This window comes from Heteronotia binoei, chromosome 12 (assembly GCF_032191835.1).
Source record: "Heteronotia binoei isolate CCM8104 ecotype False Entrance Well chromosome 12, APGP_CSIRO_Hbin_v1, whole genome shotgun sequence".
Classification (NCBI taxonomy): Eukaryota; Metazoa; Chordata; class Lepidosauria; order Squamata; family Gekkonidae; genus Heteronotia; species Heteronotia binoei.
This window is the reverse complement of record NC_083234.1, coordinates 45,140,447-45,159,499: the sequence shown is the minus strand read 5'-3', so window position 1 is coordinate 45,159,499 and position 19,053 is coordinate 45,140,447. Positions and strand designations below refer to the sequence as shown.

The 19,053-nt window shown below is 41.4% G+C and overlaps 1 protein-coding gene across 1 annotated transcript in view; it reads left to right on the top strand.

The window, feature by feature from the left end:
• The first annotated feature begins 353 nt into the window (after positions 1 to 353).
• Positions 354 to 19,053, top strand: part of KAT6A (lysine acetyltransferase 6A) — a 69,181-nt gene continuing 50,481 nt past the window's right edge. Inside the window, exons 1-2 of the mRNA XM_060251334.1 lie at positions 354 to 498; positions 1,786 to 2,710. Of these exons, the coding sequence (XP_060107317.1) occupies positions 2,108 to 2,710 (603 nt within the window). The 5' untranslated portion in view covers positions 354 to 498; positions 1,786 to 2,107. The remainder of the gene's footprint in view (positions 499 to 1,785; positions 2,711 to 19,053) is intronic.

The following is a 19,053-nucleotide window of genomic DNA, read 5'->3' as shown; positions in this document are numbered from 1 at the left end:
CTCATTTCCGAATAAACACAGGATCTGGAATAAGGGCTGCTATTGAAGCCTCTGACGCAAACGTACTCGGGAGTGGTCTCGCTGCACTCCACCGAAGCCTTCCCATCCTCCGGAATAAAGTTGCCCGACGGGATCAGGCTCCGCTGCGCGCTCTTCACCCCCCTCCTCCCGGTTTTCAGCATTCGCTCAGCGCGCGCCCGAAACTGCCGCGCGCTCTCCCCGGCGCGCGCCTCTATACACACATACATACGGTGCGGCTGTTTCCTCAATTTAGCCGCCCCTCCCTCCGCTGCTCGCCTCCCCTCCTTTTCTCCCTGTCGGAAGAGGCTGTTCCCACACCCCTCCCCCGCTCCCGACTCCTCCCCGCGCGGGCTGTTCCGCTGCCAGGCGCCTCTCCTCCCGCCGCAGAGCTCCGGACCCAAGATGGCCGCCGTGTCAGTTTGGGTCTTCGCCGCCGTCCGGCCTCAGGCTCCTGGGCTCCGCCTCTCGTAGGCCTCGGTAAGCGCCGGCCGCAATCGCGACGCCTCTCCCGGCTCTGGCGGAGGAGGGAAAGGGAGCGGGAGGCGAGGGAAGCTGCGCTGGGCGGCTCCGAGCTGGCCAAGGGGGGAAAAGGCCCTGCGCGGGCTTCTCGCGTCAGGCCCCGCGGCCTGTTCCGGCCCGGCCGCTGCCGCAGCCGCTTCCTCCGCGCTAGGCCCAGCCCGAGCCTCGCCACCTGCATTCTGGTGGCAGGTGCAGGCGCCGCCGCGGACGTGACGGGTCTGGCCTTGAAGACCACCCGTGTGAAGCTGCAGCCGCGGGGCTGAAGCGGCCTCTGGGCATCTCCCCCAGGCCTAAGTGCCGCCGCCGCGGCCGCTCTGAAGCCAGGGCGTTGTGGGTGAGCCTAGCCACGGGCCTCCCTGCCTGCCTGCCTGCCTGCCTTGAGCTGATGGGGCCGCTCGGCTCGCGGCTTCCCGGTAAGAACTGACCCCGAGCGAGCAGGATGGAGGCGCGTTCCGACCCCGTCTCTCACTTCTCCCGGCTGAAAGTGCGGAGGGAGAGAGAGAAACTGCGCAGAGAGCCAGCCAGCCGCAAATCGCCTGCGGACCCAAGCTGTTCTGGTTCTTCTCCTCCTGTTCCTTCTTATATAACGCGTTTCGCTTACACTTTAGAAATGTCTGCGATGTCTCTTTGCTTAAGTTAAAAAAAGGGGGGGTCTCCAGAGTAAAAGGCTAAGCATTTTACTTGGGAGTTGGGAACATCCCAGAGTTGTATAGAGATCTGGACATCTCTTGTGAGCTTAAGTGAGGGAGAGTTCCAAGTGAGGATTTTAAACGTTTCTATGGTTTGGCTTTCGTTGGCATAATATGGTACTTCAGGTGGGGGAGGTGAGGTTATCCTAGTTATGTTTCAGATCTAAGCATCTCCTGTAGCTGAAAAGGACAAACTTTTAATGTAACTGGCTTTCGCTTTCCCAGCTGATTGTGTTTTGGGGTTTGAGGGTTACAAGTGCATTAGCTAGACTTTTTCCAGTAGGATGGAGCAGTTTCTTTTTGGCCTTGTTTGTAAGTGGCCAACATCATGTTCATTGGCATCTTTCTGCTGCAAGGTTGAAATGTGGGCCTAATGTGGTGTCATGTCAAATACCAGTTTGAAATTGTTTTCAGTTTCAGTTCAGGATGTATGTTTTTGTATTTTTCTTTTCTTTAATGCAACTCTATGGCCAACATTGCTCTGATGGGCTGGCAAAACTTGACAGTTGTTTAAAAGTTGTACAGGTGGTACATAACTGTTCTCTCTCTTTTGCAGACTTGAAGTTCCATTCACTTGGACTGGGGACAAAAGAGCTGGAGTGAGATTTGCAGAGCAGTTCTCATCTGTGGTACACTTACTCACTGACTGTTCTTGGGATTTATTGGAAAACATGAATTAGTCCCTATCAGGATTTATGTCTTTTTAAACGGGACGTAGGTGCTATTTGTCTTTTAAAAAAGAGCAGTTGGGGGCAAAAAACGTGTATGCTATGGTTAACTGGTCCCCATCCTCAGATCATCTTTTTTCCCATGGTGTGAAACTCCTTCAGCATAGGGATAAGGGATAACGACTCTATGGATATACAGAATTCTTCACCATGGTAAAACTCGCTAACCCGTTGTACACTGAGTGGATTTTGGAAGCAATTAAAAAGGTCAAAAAGCAAAAACAACGCCCTTCAGAAGAGAGGATATGCAATGCTGTGTCTTCATCCCATGGTCTGGATCGCAAAACTGTTCTGGAGCAGCTGGAACTGAGTGTCAAAGATGGAACCATTTTAAAAGTTTCTAACAAGGGACTTAATTCCTATAAGGATCCTGATAACCCTGGGCGAATAGCACTTCCTAAACCACGAAACCATGGAAAGCTGGATGGTAAACCTAATGTGGACTGGAATAAACTGATTAAACGGGCAATTGAGGGCTTGGCAGAGTCCAGTGGTTCATCCTTGAAGAATATTGAACGTTTCTTGAAAGGGCAGAAGGATGTGTCAGCTTTATTTGCAAGCAGTACCCCTTCTACCTTTCACCAGCAACTGCGATTGGCTGTCAAACGTGCTGTTGGCCATGGCCGACTTCTTAAAGATGGACCTCTATATCAACTCAATACTAAAGCCACCACAAACGCAGATGGGAAAGAGAGCTGTGAATCTCTTTCTTGTCTTCCTCCAGTATCGCTCCTTCCACATGAAAAAGATAAGGTAAGACTCATGTGGCCTCTAGATCTTGCTAATTGATGAAAGATAATTTTGCTGTTTGAAAGTTTTTTAAAAGAAAACTATTACTTTGTATGCAGTGAAGTACTGTAGTGGCTAAGATTAGAGTGCACTAGGAAGTCTCTGGTGTCAAATCTTAGCTCAGCCATGAACTTTCTGGACAGCTTGAGGCAAGCGGTGTTTTCTCAGCCTAATCTTCCCTTTCTCCATATGCAGTACCAGGATAATAATGCCAGTCTGCCTTATAAGGCTGTTTGTTGGGAATGCAGGAAAACGTGTAGCTCCTTGAATTCTCAAAGTGTTATAGGGATGATAAACATTATTGTTAAAACATAAGAGGCATGAATTGGACATCTCTCAGGGGCATGGATTGTTCTCTCTGATCACTGGGTGTTTTATAGCCTGATGTTTTAATAGTGCTGTCATAAACAACTATACATCCTTCTGTTAACTTGTGGACTTGAAAGGATGTAACTCTGTTTAGGATTGCACTGTAAACCTCCTAACTTCTACTTCAAGTGCATAATAGTGAAATAGCCTTTTCTCCCTTTTTGAAATCTCCACTAGGCGTATAGTTATATGAGTTGTTTCTCTTAAAAGCAGAAACTAGGAGGAAGAAAAACTTCCCTTAACTGACTTTTTGAAGTAGATGGGTAGTGGTTTTAGAACTGGCAATCTCTAACTTTTTTTGTTTTTGTTTTACTTTGGTTGACAACATGTGCTTTTTCTAGTATCTGTGATTCTTTTTGAAGAGTAAAATACACTTCTGAGTTTTTTTTTTGTCTTGCTTGACATAAAATAGATAAAATCTGGCTATTTCTAAAAGTTTTTCTGCAACGCTGTTGACAATGTAGACATTTCCAGATTACTATATAAAACAGATTATTGCATTTGTTATCTTTGAGAGAAGGAGAGATACTTTTTCTTTCGGGGTCATGTGCAAGATAGAAAACCTTAAAGATACAGCTTACTTTTGGGGTTAGGCCACTTTTTAAATGGCATGCCAGACTGTTGTATCATTATAAATTATTCTTCCTTTAGAATTTTTACATTGTTACTAATACTAATGTTGAGAGAGATTAAAATAATCATAGAATAGGTTCTTGCGTTTGCTTGATGTAGTTCTAAAATACAATCACATTGGGGATATGATAAGATAGTAAAAGCCAGAAGTTTAAGATTTGATATTCACAGGAGCGTTGAGATAAGGACTGTAAATACAATAACAATGAATCTTATATAGCTGCATGTTTGTTTTAAAAAAGCTCAACAGGGAGAGAGAGCAAAAGTATCAGCGTTCAAGTCTTTACTGAGGCAGACTTGTTAGGTGGCAGGTAGTTGACCCTTGACCTTTGCTCACCTGCTGTGTGTTAGTTAACATTAAGAATTAAAGAGCCACTAATATAAACACACTGTAAATGAACTTAGTAAATGCGACTTGAAGAACCATGGCGTTATATGACTCTGCTTAAGTTTTAAGCATCAGGTGCTGTCCTTCGTGCTAAAACTTTGAATGCCTATGCCAGAATTCAGAGTAGCCCCAGTCCCCATTCTTCCAGGATTCCCTTCCTTTGTAATGGTTTGCCTCTGAAAACCACTCTTGAACATGCAGTTGCAAGAAATACAGGCAGTGACGAGCTGTATATCTATGATGTTCTTTGTACAAGTACTAGTTACACTTCATGTACTTATTTACTAATGGAAGTGGATGCTTGCTTTGTTTCTACGTGCTGTAGCTTAGCTAACTGATGATTGCTACATTGACAGTTTAAATGTTTTACTTTAGGCTTAGTACATGATGTGGTTTGAAACCTACTTCAAGTGTGAGATGAATGCTTTAATCAAGATAACAGGGGTTACCACTCTCTTGCCATGCTTGTTGAATATAGAACAAAGTGTCCTGCAAGTGTGCTTTGAACTTTGTTTCTTTCAGTTTTAAATACTGGGAGATGCTCCTCTGGACCATTTAGCTCAAGGTTTTCTTTGTAGCAGGCAGCCCAGGTGAGTGTCAGAGTAATTGTATAACATCATAGAATGCTAGTTGTTGCTTTGTAATCACTTTGCATAGTTCAAGTTGCTTTTGATGATATTTGTCCTGATTATCTATGTTAACCTTAAGTGATTGTGTTCCCTGAATACATCTAGTCCCTTTGGAAACCTAAATGTGGTTACTAGTCATATTTATGATTTGCCTTTTTTTCCTAGGACTGCTAGTTTTTGCATATGGGTGAAGTAGTTAGACTGAGACACTCAGGCTTGCCTATGGCTACCCAGAGAGCTTGATTGAGCAGAATTTTGAACCCCGGTATCCCATTCAGTACTGTTTGCTATACAAATTAGTTCTCTGTGTTGCTGGCTGGATAGTATGGAATAAGAAAATATTTCTTATTGTTGTAGATATGTGATGAATGTCATTAGGTTCTCTTTTAGTGGTCTGTTTTTATTAGTGCCCTATTCACTCTGAAAGGTGTCCTATATTCTGATGTTGTTGCTTCTTTTGTATGCTGCTGAACAGCTCTTTTGATGCTCATGGAACTGTTGATTGGTGAATATTTGGCTTTTAAAAATGTGTATAGGTTTGGTTAGTAATGCAGGATTTCAAATGTGCGTTGACCCTAATTGGTTATACTAATAATGAACATTGCAAAATGAATTGGTTGTTTGTTTTTAAGCCAGTAAATCAGCTATGATTACAATCCATTGCAGCTCCAGGGACTTTAGCATTAACTCTCCCTTTACCCCTCAATGCCTGATGCACTGTTACTGAATGCTCCCATCAGAGGTATAGGAAGGCTTTTGCTTCGGAGAAGTGGGTGGGCCACATGTTGCAAAAGTTTCTGTAAGAAAAGCAGAATATAAATTGATAAATGCTCAGCAGAACACTTGTGTCACTGATGCAGGGGGAGGAATGGTAGTGGAAGAGAAGGGGTTGGGCTGGCTTTCATTGGATGCACACATGACCCTATCTTTGTTCAGAAGGATGGGATTTCCACCTGTGGTTTTAATTGAATCCATACTTAGTGTGTTGTTATTTGATTTAGAGGGTATTTCTGAGTCATTATACTAAAAATTGGGCTCCTAAATGCATTTTCTTTACGGGGAGTATCAGGGCTAGGCTATACATGGATTAATTTTCTTTCATCAAGATTATAAATTGTTTTTCTGCATAATTTAAATTCTGATAGAATATACAAATAATTCACTAATTCTTCTAATTCTTATTCTTCTAATATAGCCTCAGAAAGCACTGAATGACTGCTCTCACCTTAAAATACATGTCAAGTTCAAGTCTTCAGAGCTGTGATTGTTCACTAGTGGTCCTTAGCTTTGTAGTGAAAGAGGAAAGGCGCTCTCAGTGAGGATCCCACCCCCATAAACTGCATTTCCTCAGGAAAGACTTCAAAGTCCTAAGGAAGAAATGCCTGCACAGTTCTCCCTAGTATCCTGCCAGCAATTTGATGCTTTCATTTGGCTGGAAATAGAATGGAAAGATTGTAGGAAGGGCTCCTCCTGCAGTTGTATTCTCTGTTCTCAGCCTCTTCCCTCATCTCTCAGATTTGCCTTTTTCTTTGAGATGGTATAGACTAGTGTTTCTATACCCAGGGCTATGTTCTTATACCTCAGGGCTGGTATAGGGTTCCTATACCCAGAACTACATTCTTATACCCCCAGGCTAGTACTAAGAATGGGTAGCTGTGGTAGAATGCTGGCTTTGATCTCCTTGGTAGTTCTTAGAATCTTACCAGGCAATCAAAGTGGCCTTGGTCTATTCTTGCATAGATCTGAGAATCCTACAAGTAGATGAAAAGTGTAACTCCTTACAGCTTTATTTTTTGCTGATGTAAAAACTTTCAACCCTTAATCAAAGTATTTCAGTATTTTAAGATGGTTACTGTAGATTTAAAAATTGATACATGTAAAAATTTTTATTTTATCTCAGAGGGTTTCAGTGGTGACACAGTAAACCCAAGGTAACATTTGGCAGCAGGTTCTTGGCAGTTTCACTCCTGAATTTTCACTTACATGATAATCTTTCTGTGGTGTGAATGCAGAAGGTTAATTTAAAAAAAGATAGAAGGTAATGAAAGCATCTGAAAATAATATTTTGTCAAAATATGTTTTTAGTAGCACAGACTTTGAGGTTTTTCTTAACGTCTATGCTTCTCTATGCTGTTGTATAAATGAGTTTTGTTGTCTTTCCAAGAGTAAGAGCCAAACTATTAAATTCTTCTAGTGATTCTATGATTGAATACTTATGTGAGAATCGTGTTAGGCATTTCAGATGCTAACTGAAGTTTTAGAAAGGTTTACAGCGTAATCCTAAAGAAAGTTACACCAATCTAGGCCTATTCATTTCAATAGGGTTAGACTCGAGTAACTCTCCTTAGGATTGCACTGTTATTTGAATAACAGTTCAGCTGTTATTCAAACAGTATATATGGCTTTCTTAGACACTGCAGACTTGCTCTGTAGTGTTAAAAGTCTGAAATTATGCAGGTTGTTTCTTTAATCTGATGATTGGGTATTTTCTTATGCAATTCTATGATCACATGCTTAATAAAGGAAATGATGGCTTTAAATATATCATGTACTTCATGATAGCTTGAAGTTCTATGTTATTGCAAATCTCTGTTTTAATAAGAACATATTGTAACTTTTAGGAATATCAAGCTTCAAGGAATGGCTTAGTTTGGGTGTGGCATGAGTTGAAAACTATACTGAAAAGAACGATGAGGTTATTAGTATGCTAGATATTGAGCTATTTCTGTGATGGTGGACAGGCCTGGTCTCCACATGTGCTAGGGTGGGCTGTACCACATAGGATTGTGGGTGGGTTTGTGTTACCTTTTTAATACTTCCTATGAAAAAGTCTCTGCTAGAGGAAAATTAGCCCATCATGAAAAAAGTAACTTAGTGCTTTGCATACTGTGTCAGTTTTCTGCCTACAAGGAATTATTAACATACTGAAACTGTGAATAATGTAATCCTTCACCTGTCTATTAAAGTAGTGCAGTCCACTCTGTAGCCTCAGAAAACTCTGCCACATCATTCTGCTGCTTTTGTAGACCAGTCTGTTATTCCATGGCAGAGTTATGCTGCTGAAGTGTAATCAACCAGTTTTATCTTTGAAAGCAATAAGCACAACAAACTTGTTGATTGACACCAATAAAATATTTCAGATCAGATCTGTAGCCAATTTGTTACCCACAGTTCCTCCTATTGATGATTTGTTGTGATATCTGTGTTCATTTGTGTATGTTTTAATCTGTTGGCTGCCTGATGAGGACAGAAAGGTGGTATATAAATGTTATAAATAAATGGATCAAATAAATTCACAGACTGTAATTTGAGCAGCCTTTTGGCTCCCTGGCTGCAGATATGGCAGTATGGCGGAGGTCCTGTCTGCTGGGCAGCAGATGAGATGCAAGTAATGGGTTAGACTGGAATCTGTGAACAATCTAGATTTGTCACTTGCAAGCCTTAATGGGTTTTCTTTAGCTGTAGGAGCTAGTCTAAGAATGTAGAAGCTGGGCTCATTTTTCAGCTTTAAGGATTTTGGTTTTGCATTGCCATTTAAATAACGACAAGAACCTCATGCGCGTACATTTTTATGACATACAACAAAACATTCTGTTGTGAAATGATACATAAGCTTTTTACTTCAGCTGAGAATTGCTGAGATACTACAGTAATGTTGCTGAAAATTCTAGCTACCACAATGAAAGTTCTAGGCACCGTGGTGACCTGGCACCTAGGATTTGTCAAGCCTTGCATCTGATACTCTGTAGTTTGAGCAACAGACTCCTCAGTCTTCCTAGATGCCTGCATGCAGCCTTCAGTCCCACCTGTCTTTCCTTTAAAGCTGTTCTTATGTTTCATAAGTGGATTATTTTAAATGTAGTTGACCTTTTTTGGTGTCTATTATATATATTTCATACATTTATATATATTTCATCCTGCTTCGGCGGGGAGGGCGGGTACAAATTAAATATTATTATTATTCAGTGGCATCTACAGTTATCATAGTTTGAGACTTGAAAGATGACTACTATTTCACGGAAGAAAAGTAAATTAATTTTTAAATGATGCTTGCTTGTAGTTCCAAGAGGTTTTGGAGGATATTGTTCTGTAGGTGCTTCTGGAGTATATATGTAAATGTGACTCTTACTTCTCTTAGTAAAATATATCTTTGCTTGTTTTGTTTAATACCAATTTAGACAATTTCATACTCTTTCTAAGACTTTCGCTTTGTTAACAAGGCATAAAGTACTAGCACAGTACTCAAGACTAGCTTAGGTTCCTGCTTCATGGTGCTACATCTGTCTTAGACGGGGTCTCCAACCTTTCTTGGTGTCTTCTAAGTGTTTTCAAGAACATGGGCATAGCCATTGGAAATCTGATTGGCTGTGCAGATGCTACCACAGTGTTGGTTTTATTTTCTTTCACACTACTTTCTCAGTATAGTTTTTAAAATTTTTCCACTTGCAGGTGGGTTTCCCTCTGTGTGTGTGTGTATATATGTGTGTTTGTGTGTGTGTGTATTGTCTCTGCTTCCCATAGTGGCCATTTTGTTGTTGTGCCCACCACCCTGAGTCAGAATACCAAAAGTGCTCATAGGCTCAAAAGGTTGGGCACCCCTGGGCTAAGCCCCCATACAAAAGAACTTGCTAACAAAAGACACCAGTTACTCATAACATATGAGCCAAGTATACATGTGGATTATTGAGACTAATAGTCTGTCTCAGAGATTAATTTAATACATTTCATACAACTTGCTGCATACTACAGACTTTAAACTTGTAAGTAGACTGAAATGTCAGTCTTTCTTGTTAACTGCCCAAGCCAGTTAAAAAAAAAAAAGATTGGCTGTTTGTTAAACATTTCTATGATGCCTTCCTATCCAAATAAGATCCAAAAGGTGACAGACATCAAAACATTAAACAGTTTCAACAGTAAAACAACATTTAAAATAAATGATATATAAAATAATTCAACCAACATATTAATATACATGTAGCACCAAAACAAGAGAGGGGGGAATAACAGTTATTGAGGGGTATGCCAGACAAAAAAAGTATTAATCTGCTGTTGGATGACAGCAATAAAGTGAGACAGAAAAATCTCCCTGTGGAGAGAATTCCAATGTCTTGACCACTAAGGACCTTTCTTGGGTAATAGTAATTCACCTAGCCTCAGATGGGAGGGGAAACTGAGCCTCTGAAGATGAACAGAGCATATAGGTAGGTTCATATTGGAAAAGTTAAGGTACACTGGCCACAAGTCATTCAGAGCTTTAAAGGTCTATACCAGCCCTTTGAATAGAGCCTGGAAGCAAAGTGGGAGGCAGTTTAGATGGGCCAAGATTGGAATGATATGGTCTCTTTGACCCACTCCAGTCAGCATTCTGGTCATAGCATTCTGTCCATCAGTCTTCAAGGGCAGATCCATGTTCAGTACATTGTAGTAATCTAATCAAGGTGTTATTGGAACATGCACCACAGTGTGCACTATGCAGCAGCTGCAAGAGTAACAGTGATGTGGGCAGTTTGTGTCTTGAAAAGTGGAGAGGCCTGAAAGTGATTGTCTAGTGTGGAACAGTTGACTGGTGTGATTGTTTTCTATGATGCAGCCATCTCAGCATTTTGTTTGTTTGCAGTCTGAAGTTGTAGGTGGTCAGATGTCCACCCTGTCTTTTCTAATTCGTTCTTTGGCACAACCCAAATGGTATTAGTGTACTACTTGAATGCAAACAAATCAGGTGATGTGTTAAGCCTTCTGTATATCAAATGCTCTGGGCAGTGGGATTAAACTGCAACCCCTGACTTTTCTCGGGAATGACTTTTGATCTCAACAGTAACTGCTGGAATTGCTCTGTATTCTAATTGTCATGGATAAGGAGGAGCTATCCAGAGACTGAAATTGCATTGCTGGAGAAGCCCACCCTTTCAGGAATTGCCATGACCACTCTAGAAGGAAAATAAACTGTTTAGGCTTGACTTTCTTCACTGCAGTACATTGTTGCATCTGCATAGCACAATTCAAACTGTTTCAAACACTTTCATCACCTAGTCTGTTAACTTGCACAAGCTATTTTCAGACCTCCAGAGTGTCCCAGCATAATTGCAGATCAGAAGTCAAATGAATTGTATTGCCTCTGTTTGTGTCATGCCATTGCCAGTATCAGAATCAACTCATTTATTATTATATTCTTTTTCCCACAATAGCTCTGCTTTTCTTTTTTCCTTATGATATAAAAACTGGCTGTTTGTAAAGTGGCTCTGGTTTTAGCTTACTGGTAGCCATTATCTCCTTTTTTTAAGTTGGAAATATAGAAAGCCGAAGGGAAAATGAAGAATACAAAAATAGGAATTATTTTCTTGCTTGACTTTTGGCATAGAGTGCTAATCTCTATCACCATTCCCTCCAGTGCCTGAGAAAAGATAAAGCTGTAGAGCTACTATATGTACCTGGTGAAAGTCAAAAGAGATTTTGAGAGCAAAGAGATGGAAAAGAATCTTTTTGTCTCAACTCTGAGACAAAGTCAGGGATGATAGAGGCTAATTTAGCATGTACTAACTTGCATTTGGAATGTGTTCCACAAAGCAGATAGAAGGAAAATATTAGAATTCATGTATCAGGAAGTGCAACAGTTTTGCATTTCATATCTTCAGTATTGTTGATAAACTACTTGATTTAGACTTTTCTTCTTTTTATCAGTTTGAGAGTTATTTCAGATTAGCACTTCACTTTGATCTTTAGATCTGTCACCTGAAAATAGTAGTTTGAGTATCCTTTTGTGAAGTGCATGCAAGGAGTTACTTTAATTTATCTCACATAATTCTGTCATTCAATGCATTGTGTCTTTTTCCTGACAAAACAATATAGCATTTGCTTCCTAGCAGGTAGAGAAGCTGCCAAAATGTAGGAAACCCTGTGAGTGAAGAGAAAGCTTGACTAATTTTTTGTTTCTGGAATAGTCTGCAATATTTTAGGACAGAAACTACTAGGACAATAACAGGATGGAATTTGTTTTAAATCAAGGCAATTAAATCATCAACTTCATTACAGTTATTTCAGCATAGTACTTCACTTTGATCTTTAGATCTGTCACCTGAAAATAGTAGTTTGAGTATCCTTTTGTGAAGTGCGTGCAAGGAGTTACTTTAATTTATCTCACATAATTCTGTCATTCAATGCATTTTGCCTTTTACCTGACAAAACAATATAGCATTTGCTTCCTGGCAGGTAGAGAAGCTGCCAAAATGTAGGAAACCCTCTGAGTGAAGAGAAAGCTTGACTAATTTTTTGTTTCTGGAATAGTCTGCAATATTTTAGGACAGAAACTACTAGGACAATAACAGGATGGAATTTGTTTTAAATCAAGGCAATTAAATCATCAACTTCATTACAAAGCTAGACACTTGATTTCTTAAGTATGTGTGTTAATTGGTAGTTAATATGTAAAATGTTGCCGCTAAATGGAGTTTTTATGCTTCTGGATAGTATAATTCAAAATCTCAGATTACGTAGCCCACATGCCTTTTGTATTGTAGAATTCAGAGAAAAGGAAGCAGTTATGGAACTGAACTTGGGTGCGTGTGTGTGTGTGTGTGTGTGGCTTTCTCTGCATGCATGTATGGATCCTAAATAAAATCACTGGATTGGATCCAGCCAGCTTTTTTGCTTAGTCTTGCCCAAATCTGCTCCCTGTTACAGTCTCTGTCACACATGACCTTTGTTTGTGCAGGCTCTGTGATCCCCAGCATAGCCTTTTTGGTGGTCAAACAGGGTCTCTGGAAAGGCTGGTTGGCTCCAATTCTCTTTTTTGAATAACTTCCACTTAAAGTATCGTAATATGACCATGGAGACCTTGGTCATATCATCATCAGCTACACTATCTCAGGCTTATTCACATGCTCATCTTCTAACATTGTATATACCGCTAAATGCCAAAAATGCCCTTTGGATCTGTACATAGGGCAAAAAGGTCAAACCCTATGCTGTAGGATGAATGGACACATATCTGACATCAAGAATCACAAAACTGAGAAACCTGTAGGAGAACACTTCAGCCTACTAGGACATTTCAGTGAGTGACCTCAAAGTAGCTGTTTTATTGCAGTGAAATTTCAGGACCAGTCTGGAAAGGGAAATTGCTGAATTACAAGTTATTACAGCACTTGGAACAACTTCTCCCAGGACTCAACCAGGGATATTGGTTTCTTATCTCACTACATATACTAAACTCATTCAGTCCACACATCTGTATTCTCATAGCTGCATTCTCATCCTCTTTATTTTAGTGTATTTTATATTTGAAATAGTAGATTGGAATACTGATTGTAATGTAATGCAATGAATGTTAGAGTGTATGTGATTTAGAATGGAAGATTGAAATACATTTCTCTGGTCAGGTGTCAAACTACATAACTGCACAACCAGTCACTTCACCTCAAGGAAAAGGATGCTGTTAGTTGCCTCCGTGCCTGAGAGGAGACCAGTGGAGTCTATAACAACAGGGTCTCAGTTACTTACTCTTTCACTTCACAATGAAGAAGAATACATCACGCTATAATTTTGACGTATTTATTTGCTTCTCTGTTTCCCCCCAAAATTGAATTCAAACAAATGGTGACCATGTAGACTTAGTTTGTTATTCTTGTTTGGTCCTTGCACCTGTTAAAATATCTTCATTATGTTAAATGATAACCATATAAACCAGGGGCGCTGAACTCATTTGTTAGGAGGGCCAGATCTGAAACAAATGGGACTTTGTGGGGATGGGCCATGTGTCATAAAATGTAATGTGAGGTAGCAGAGATATACACTTTGTAAAAGACGCAAACACAATGCAATACATTATATTTTAACTTAAAACATGCTTAAAACTCTGGCAATGTTTTGTTTAAAATGAAAATGTGGGGGAATAGTGGAATTTTAAAAATCAAACATCAAGAAAAAGCACAAGGATCACAGCAGAAACTAAAAATATAAAATGCTCTGAGCCTGGGAAAATAATGTAATGACATTGCAAGAGTCTTCTCTCCCCCCTACTCAGATTGGCAATGGCTCTCTAGTGTAATATCCCCCTTTGGTTGTGGGTTTCCAGGTTAGAGTACTCACTAGGTCAGGTCCATTGATCAGAGACTAGCTGGCTCAAAGCATCAACCCTTTATTTGCAAGAACACAACTCCAGGAGGCATGAACTTCAATTGTCTATATAGGAACGCTGAAAGTGAAATAATTTCCACTCCACTGAAACACATTGCAGTACAGACAAAGTTGAAAGGAAAACATGGAATGGATTTTCCATTAAGGTCTCTGAGCCCTATCTATCTGGGCACAGAGACCTTAATAGAAAATCCATTCCATATTTTCCTTCTTCCTGATGTAGCCTGCAAAGATAAGGCAGGAAAGAGCTGGGAACTGAACCTTAGAGCTTCAAATGGTGAGGATGGGGGAGGGGGTGGAGGGGGAGAAAAGGGCCCCAGGGGGCTGATTAAAGCCCTGGGCAGGCTGGTTTTGACCCGTGGGCTGGACATTTAACACCTTGGATATAAACTAAGCTTCCTGAATGTGATGATTTTTTTCATTAAATTGCATACTAATTTACTGCCCACCCTTTGCCTATATGTATGGAATGGTAAATTCCTTTTCATTGTATCTGAGAAAGCAGTTGAACCCATCACTTTATTCATTTGATATCTAGCCCTCCCTCCCCTGTATAACAAGTCTCAGAGCAGGTAACAGCATTAATAAAACACTCAATACAATTAAAATATTAAAACAATTCTATAACAACAACTAACAGTGACTAATAAATGGCATATAAAAGAGGCAAGACATAGTGTTCCTTATCGTAGGAGGGAAATAAATATCTTAAAATCTGACTGATAAGAAGGAAAAGGGAGGGAAAAAAGGAAGGGAGGCCAATCAAAGGTGGAAAAACCATAGCTATTCTCAATCATAGGCCTGGCAGATCAACTCCATCTTTCAGGTCCTGCAGAACTGCATCACATCTCACAGAGCTTGGATCTCACCCAGCAGCGTGTTCCACCAAGTTGGAGCCAGGGCTGAAAAAGCCCTGGTTCTGATGGAGGATAGCCAGACAGTCTTTGGGCTAGGGAATCACACCAGTAAGTTGTTATCACTGGAGTGTAATGCTCTTTGGGGGATGTGCCAGGAGAGGCAGTCCCAAACCATTAGTCCCAGACCATTAGGTTAATACCAAAACTTCAAATTGATCTAGTATTCAACCCGGAGCCAATGCAGCTAGCAGAACACTGGTTGGATATGGGCTCTGTAAGAAGTTCCTGTAAAAACACGCGCAGCTGCATTCTGGACCAGCTGTAGTTTCCAGATCAGTCTCAAAGGTAGTGACCTAATCTGGAGGTGGCTGTTGCATGGATCACTATGGCTAAGTCAGAGAGAGACAGGAAGGCGACTAGTTGCTTAATTTGGCACAGATGAAAAAATGGCAGTCTAGGTACATTGTGTCCAAATCCAGAATCACACTCAGACTTCTGATGGTTAGCACTGGTGTTAGTGGTACAACATCAAGAGCTGGGAGTTGGCACCCTAATGCTGAATTTCCCTGACCCAGTCTCAAATGGATTTAATTTCAGCCGGCTTAGGCGCAGCCTCCAGTCTCTCATCCAAAATACCGGTGGCAACATTTGCTAGCCGCTCATCAACTGATACAGCTGGGTGTCTAGTCACACAATGTCAGGAGTCAACAATTATTTTGTATTTTCTGACTCTTTGTCAGCATTTGGAGGTCTGCCTTACAGGTTGTTCGAGTTAGTATAAATAATATTGATGTATAATTGCTTGTGTCTACCATGGTACACGTGGCACCATGGTACACCCTGGAACTGCAGCTGATGAAACAGCAACTAAGATGGCTAGAGAGGTGTTGGCGGCATACTCGAAGTGACAGGAACATCTTATAGGCTGTTTATGAAGTCTTATGAAATGGTAATCAAAACTGCAAAGAACGTTTACTTCACAGCCCAGATTGCGTATGAAAACTCTCGTCCGGCTCAGTTATTTAATACTATTCGGTCACTTACTAACTTGCCACAGAGCAAGCCAAGTGATAGGGAATGGGAAATAAGCTGTTTTGCTGAGTATTTCGCAGATAAGGTCTTGACACTCTGCTGAGACCTCCCTGCCAATTTATATACAGTATGTGAACTCGAGGCCCTGAGCCCGCCACATGTTCCAACGTTGGATCATTTCGCTCCACTTGGTCTGAGGGAAGTCGACAGGGTCCTCTGTTCTGTGAGTCCTACTACTTGTGATCTGGACCCATGTCCGTCCTGACTGATAAGGGTGTGCCGGATGGAATTATTGATGCCACTTCAACAGATCATTAATAGGTCCTTGACAGAAGGGACCTTCGTTACGCCTCTGAAGGAAGCAGTGGTTCGTCCACTTCTTTAAAAACCATCCTTAAACCCGTTCAAATTCGCCAACTATCGACTGGTCTCAAACTCGCCCTTTTAGGGCAAAGTTATTGAGAGGGCAGTGGCAGCACAATTACAGGGGTTTTTGAATGACACTTCCGTATTAGACCCATTTCAGTACAGCTTTCGCCCAGGACAGGGGGCGGAGACCATACTGGTCGCCCTTTTGGACAATCTCCTAAGACATCTGGATCAAGGCAGATTGGCAGTGTTGCTGCTATTAGATCTGTTGGCTGCCTTTGATACAGTTGACTACCAGCTGCTGCCGCACCACCTTGCCAACACAGGGATTCAGGAGTCTGCGCTTCAATGACTTACCTCTTTTCTCCAAGGTCAGGGACAGAGGGTGGCAGTGGGGGAGAAGTCATCTTGGAGACACCCACTAGTGTGTGGGGTACCTCAGGGTGCGGTTCTCTCCCCAATACTATTCAACATCTATATGTGCCCCCTCGCCCAGATTGTCTGGAGCTATGGGCTGGGATGTCACCAATATGCAGATAACACCCAGCTCTACCTCCTGATGGGCGGTCAGGCTGACTGCGTCCCAGAAAATCTGGATTGGACATTACAAGCTGCTGTGAAATGGCTCAGACAAAGTCAACTGAAATTGAATCCAGCAAAGATGGAGGTTCTGTACCTAAGCTGAGGCGGCCTGGGAAGGGAGATCCCCTTACTGACCTTCGATGGGGTGCCTCTAGTGCCAGCTTTGAAGGTCTAGGGTTTGGGGGTTCTCCTGGAGCCTTCATTATCTATGAAGGCCCAGGTGGCAGCCACTGCTAGATCTGCATTCTATCATTTTAGGCATATAAGACAGTTGGCTCCATACCTGGAACGCAGCGACTTGGCTACAGTAATCCACGCAGTTGTCACCTCGAGAACACCCTCTACATGGGGCTGCTCTTGACTCTGACCCGGAAGCTGCAGCTGGTGCACAATGCTGCAGCAAGGTTAGTATTGGAGTTGCCTTTACGGGTGCACATCCAACCTACACTGGAGACGCTGCACTGGTTTCCTGTAGCGTTCTGAGCCTGGTTCAAAGTGCTGGTCATGGCCTTTAAAGCCCTATATGGCTTGGGACCTGTCTACCTCCGAGACCGCCTTTCCCCACACGAGCCCCAGAGAGCACTATGATAAAGTTCATTAAATCTGTTAAAGATCCCTGGGCTAAAGGATGCCCGTCTGACCACTATGAGGGCAAGATCCTTCTCAGTGGCTGCGCCTGCCGTCTGGAATGTCCTCCCTGAGGAGACTAGGGCCCTGTGAGATTTAACACAATTCCGCAGGGCCTGTAAAACATATCTTTTCAGGCAGGCTTTTAATAACTAACTGGATGTACTCTTAACTATTACGGGGGGGTGTACTATTTACCCCACAGTATCAACATAAATTATTTTAAACCAGACAATGCCATCTGAATTGTATTTTATTTGTTTTAGTATTTTAATGTTTTAATAATGTTTCAATAATATAAGTGAATTTGTCATCAAACTGTGGCTGTTGTTAGCCGCCCTGAGCCCATTTGAGGAGGGTGGGATAAGTGCAATAGATAGATAGATAGATAGATAGATAACAGGGTACAGAAAGCATTGTGAATGATACTGACTTTTAAAATGCTCAATCTGTAGGTATTCTGCAAACAACTTGCACCAATATACATTGGTAGGAGGACTGGTAAAAATATTTATGGGTCAATAATTTATATGGACCTATTAATAATGCCGATGTTAATGACACAAGTCAAATCCAAACAGCACCTTAAATTTGTTAAGGGCTTCCATTAATCTGGTGGATTTTTTAACTTCTTTAAAAACTGGTCCTCCTCTCCACCAACCCCAATAAACTTCGCTTGCTGAAGATGTGTAAATATAATGGATAGAATTTTGGATCCCTGTTTGTGCTGCTTTTCTTGTAATGGAAATTTTATAAATAGATTCTGAAGCCAACAGCTACCTCATAGAAAGTGGACATATTTATGGAACTGTTTGTTTTGGGTGGAGACAGCATAAGAATGATTTGTAGCAGTCGGTATACTGTAATGAGATGGGGGAGACATCACCCTTGTGAGTGCAGTCTGTCCTAGCTGGGGCTTGTTTAGGGGAGTCGCTGTATTCCAGCTCACTCATCTGACATGGCTCTGAACAGATGGCTACCATCTGTGCTTAACTCTGAAAACTCCAGTGCCAGAATATTTAGTCTGAATGTGCTTCACTGGATTTACGAACAGGTGAAATAGTTCCTAATAACGAAGTGTATTGTACAAATGACATCCATTCATGGGTTTTCATAATAGTGACAAAAAAGCAACAGGAGGATGGAACAGGGTGCAATTTTAAACAAAGTAGGTGGCAGCATATTGGCATTTCTTCTGAAAAACCAGAGTGAATTTCTCCTATGAGAAGACATAAAGTTGACTGTGCAGGTATATTTGGAAAAGATTCATGTCAGAAACATTGTTATACTTCCTGATAATAGGAACAGAGGATAAAGTATTGCAAGCCAAAATATGTGTCAAGTAGTGGTGTTTTCTGTCCAAGAGATAGTGGATGGATATTGGCTGTTTTGTCTTCAAGAGGCTGTCATAAGTGAATTACATTCCTCAGCAGGAGGGTTTGCAGCGATGTTGCTGAATTGGAACAATCAGTCAGCATTCATGGTTTGTAAGTACAAAGCATTCTAATGCTAGGCTTGAAAACAGCCACTTGTGTACTCCAAGTAAGAATTATTTCCAGTAGCATTGTAAATTAGAAAAGACAGTTCTTTCACTTTCTCTTTCAAGCCTTCAGTATGCCACAAATAACCACTATGGTTATGTTGACTAAAAAAAACTTTTGCAGCACTGTACCAAAACTTCCAATAAGG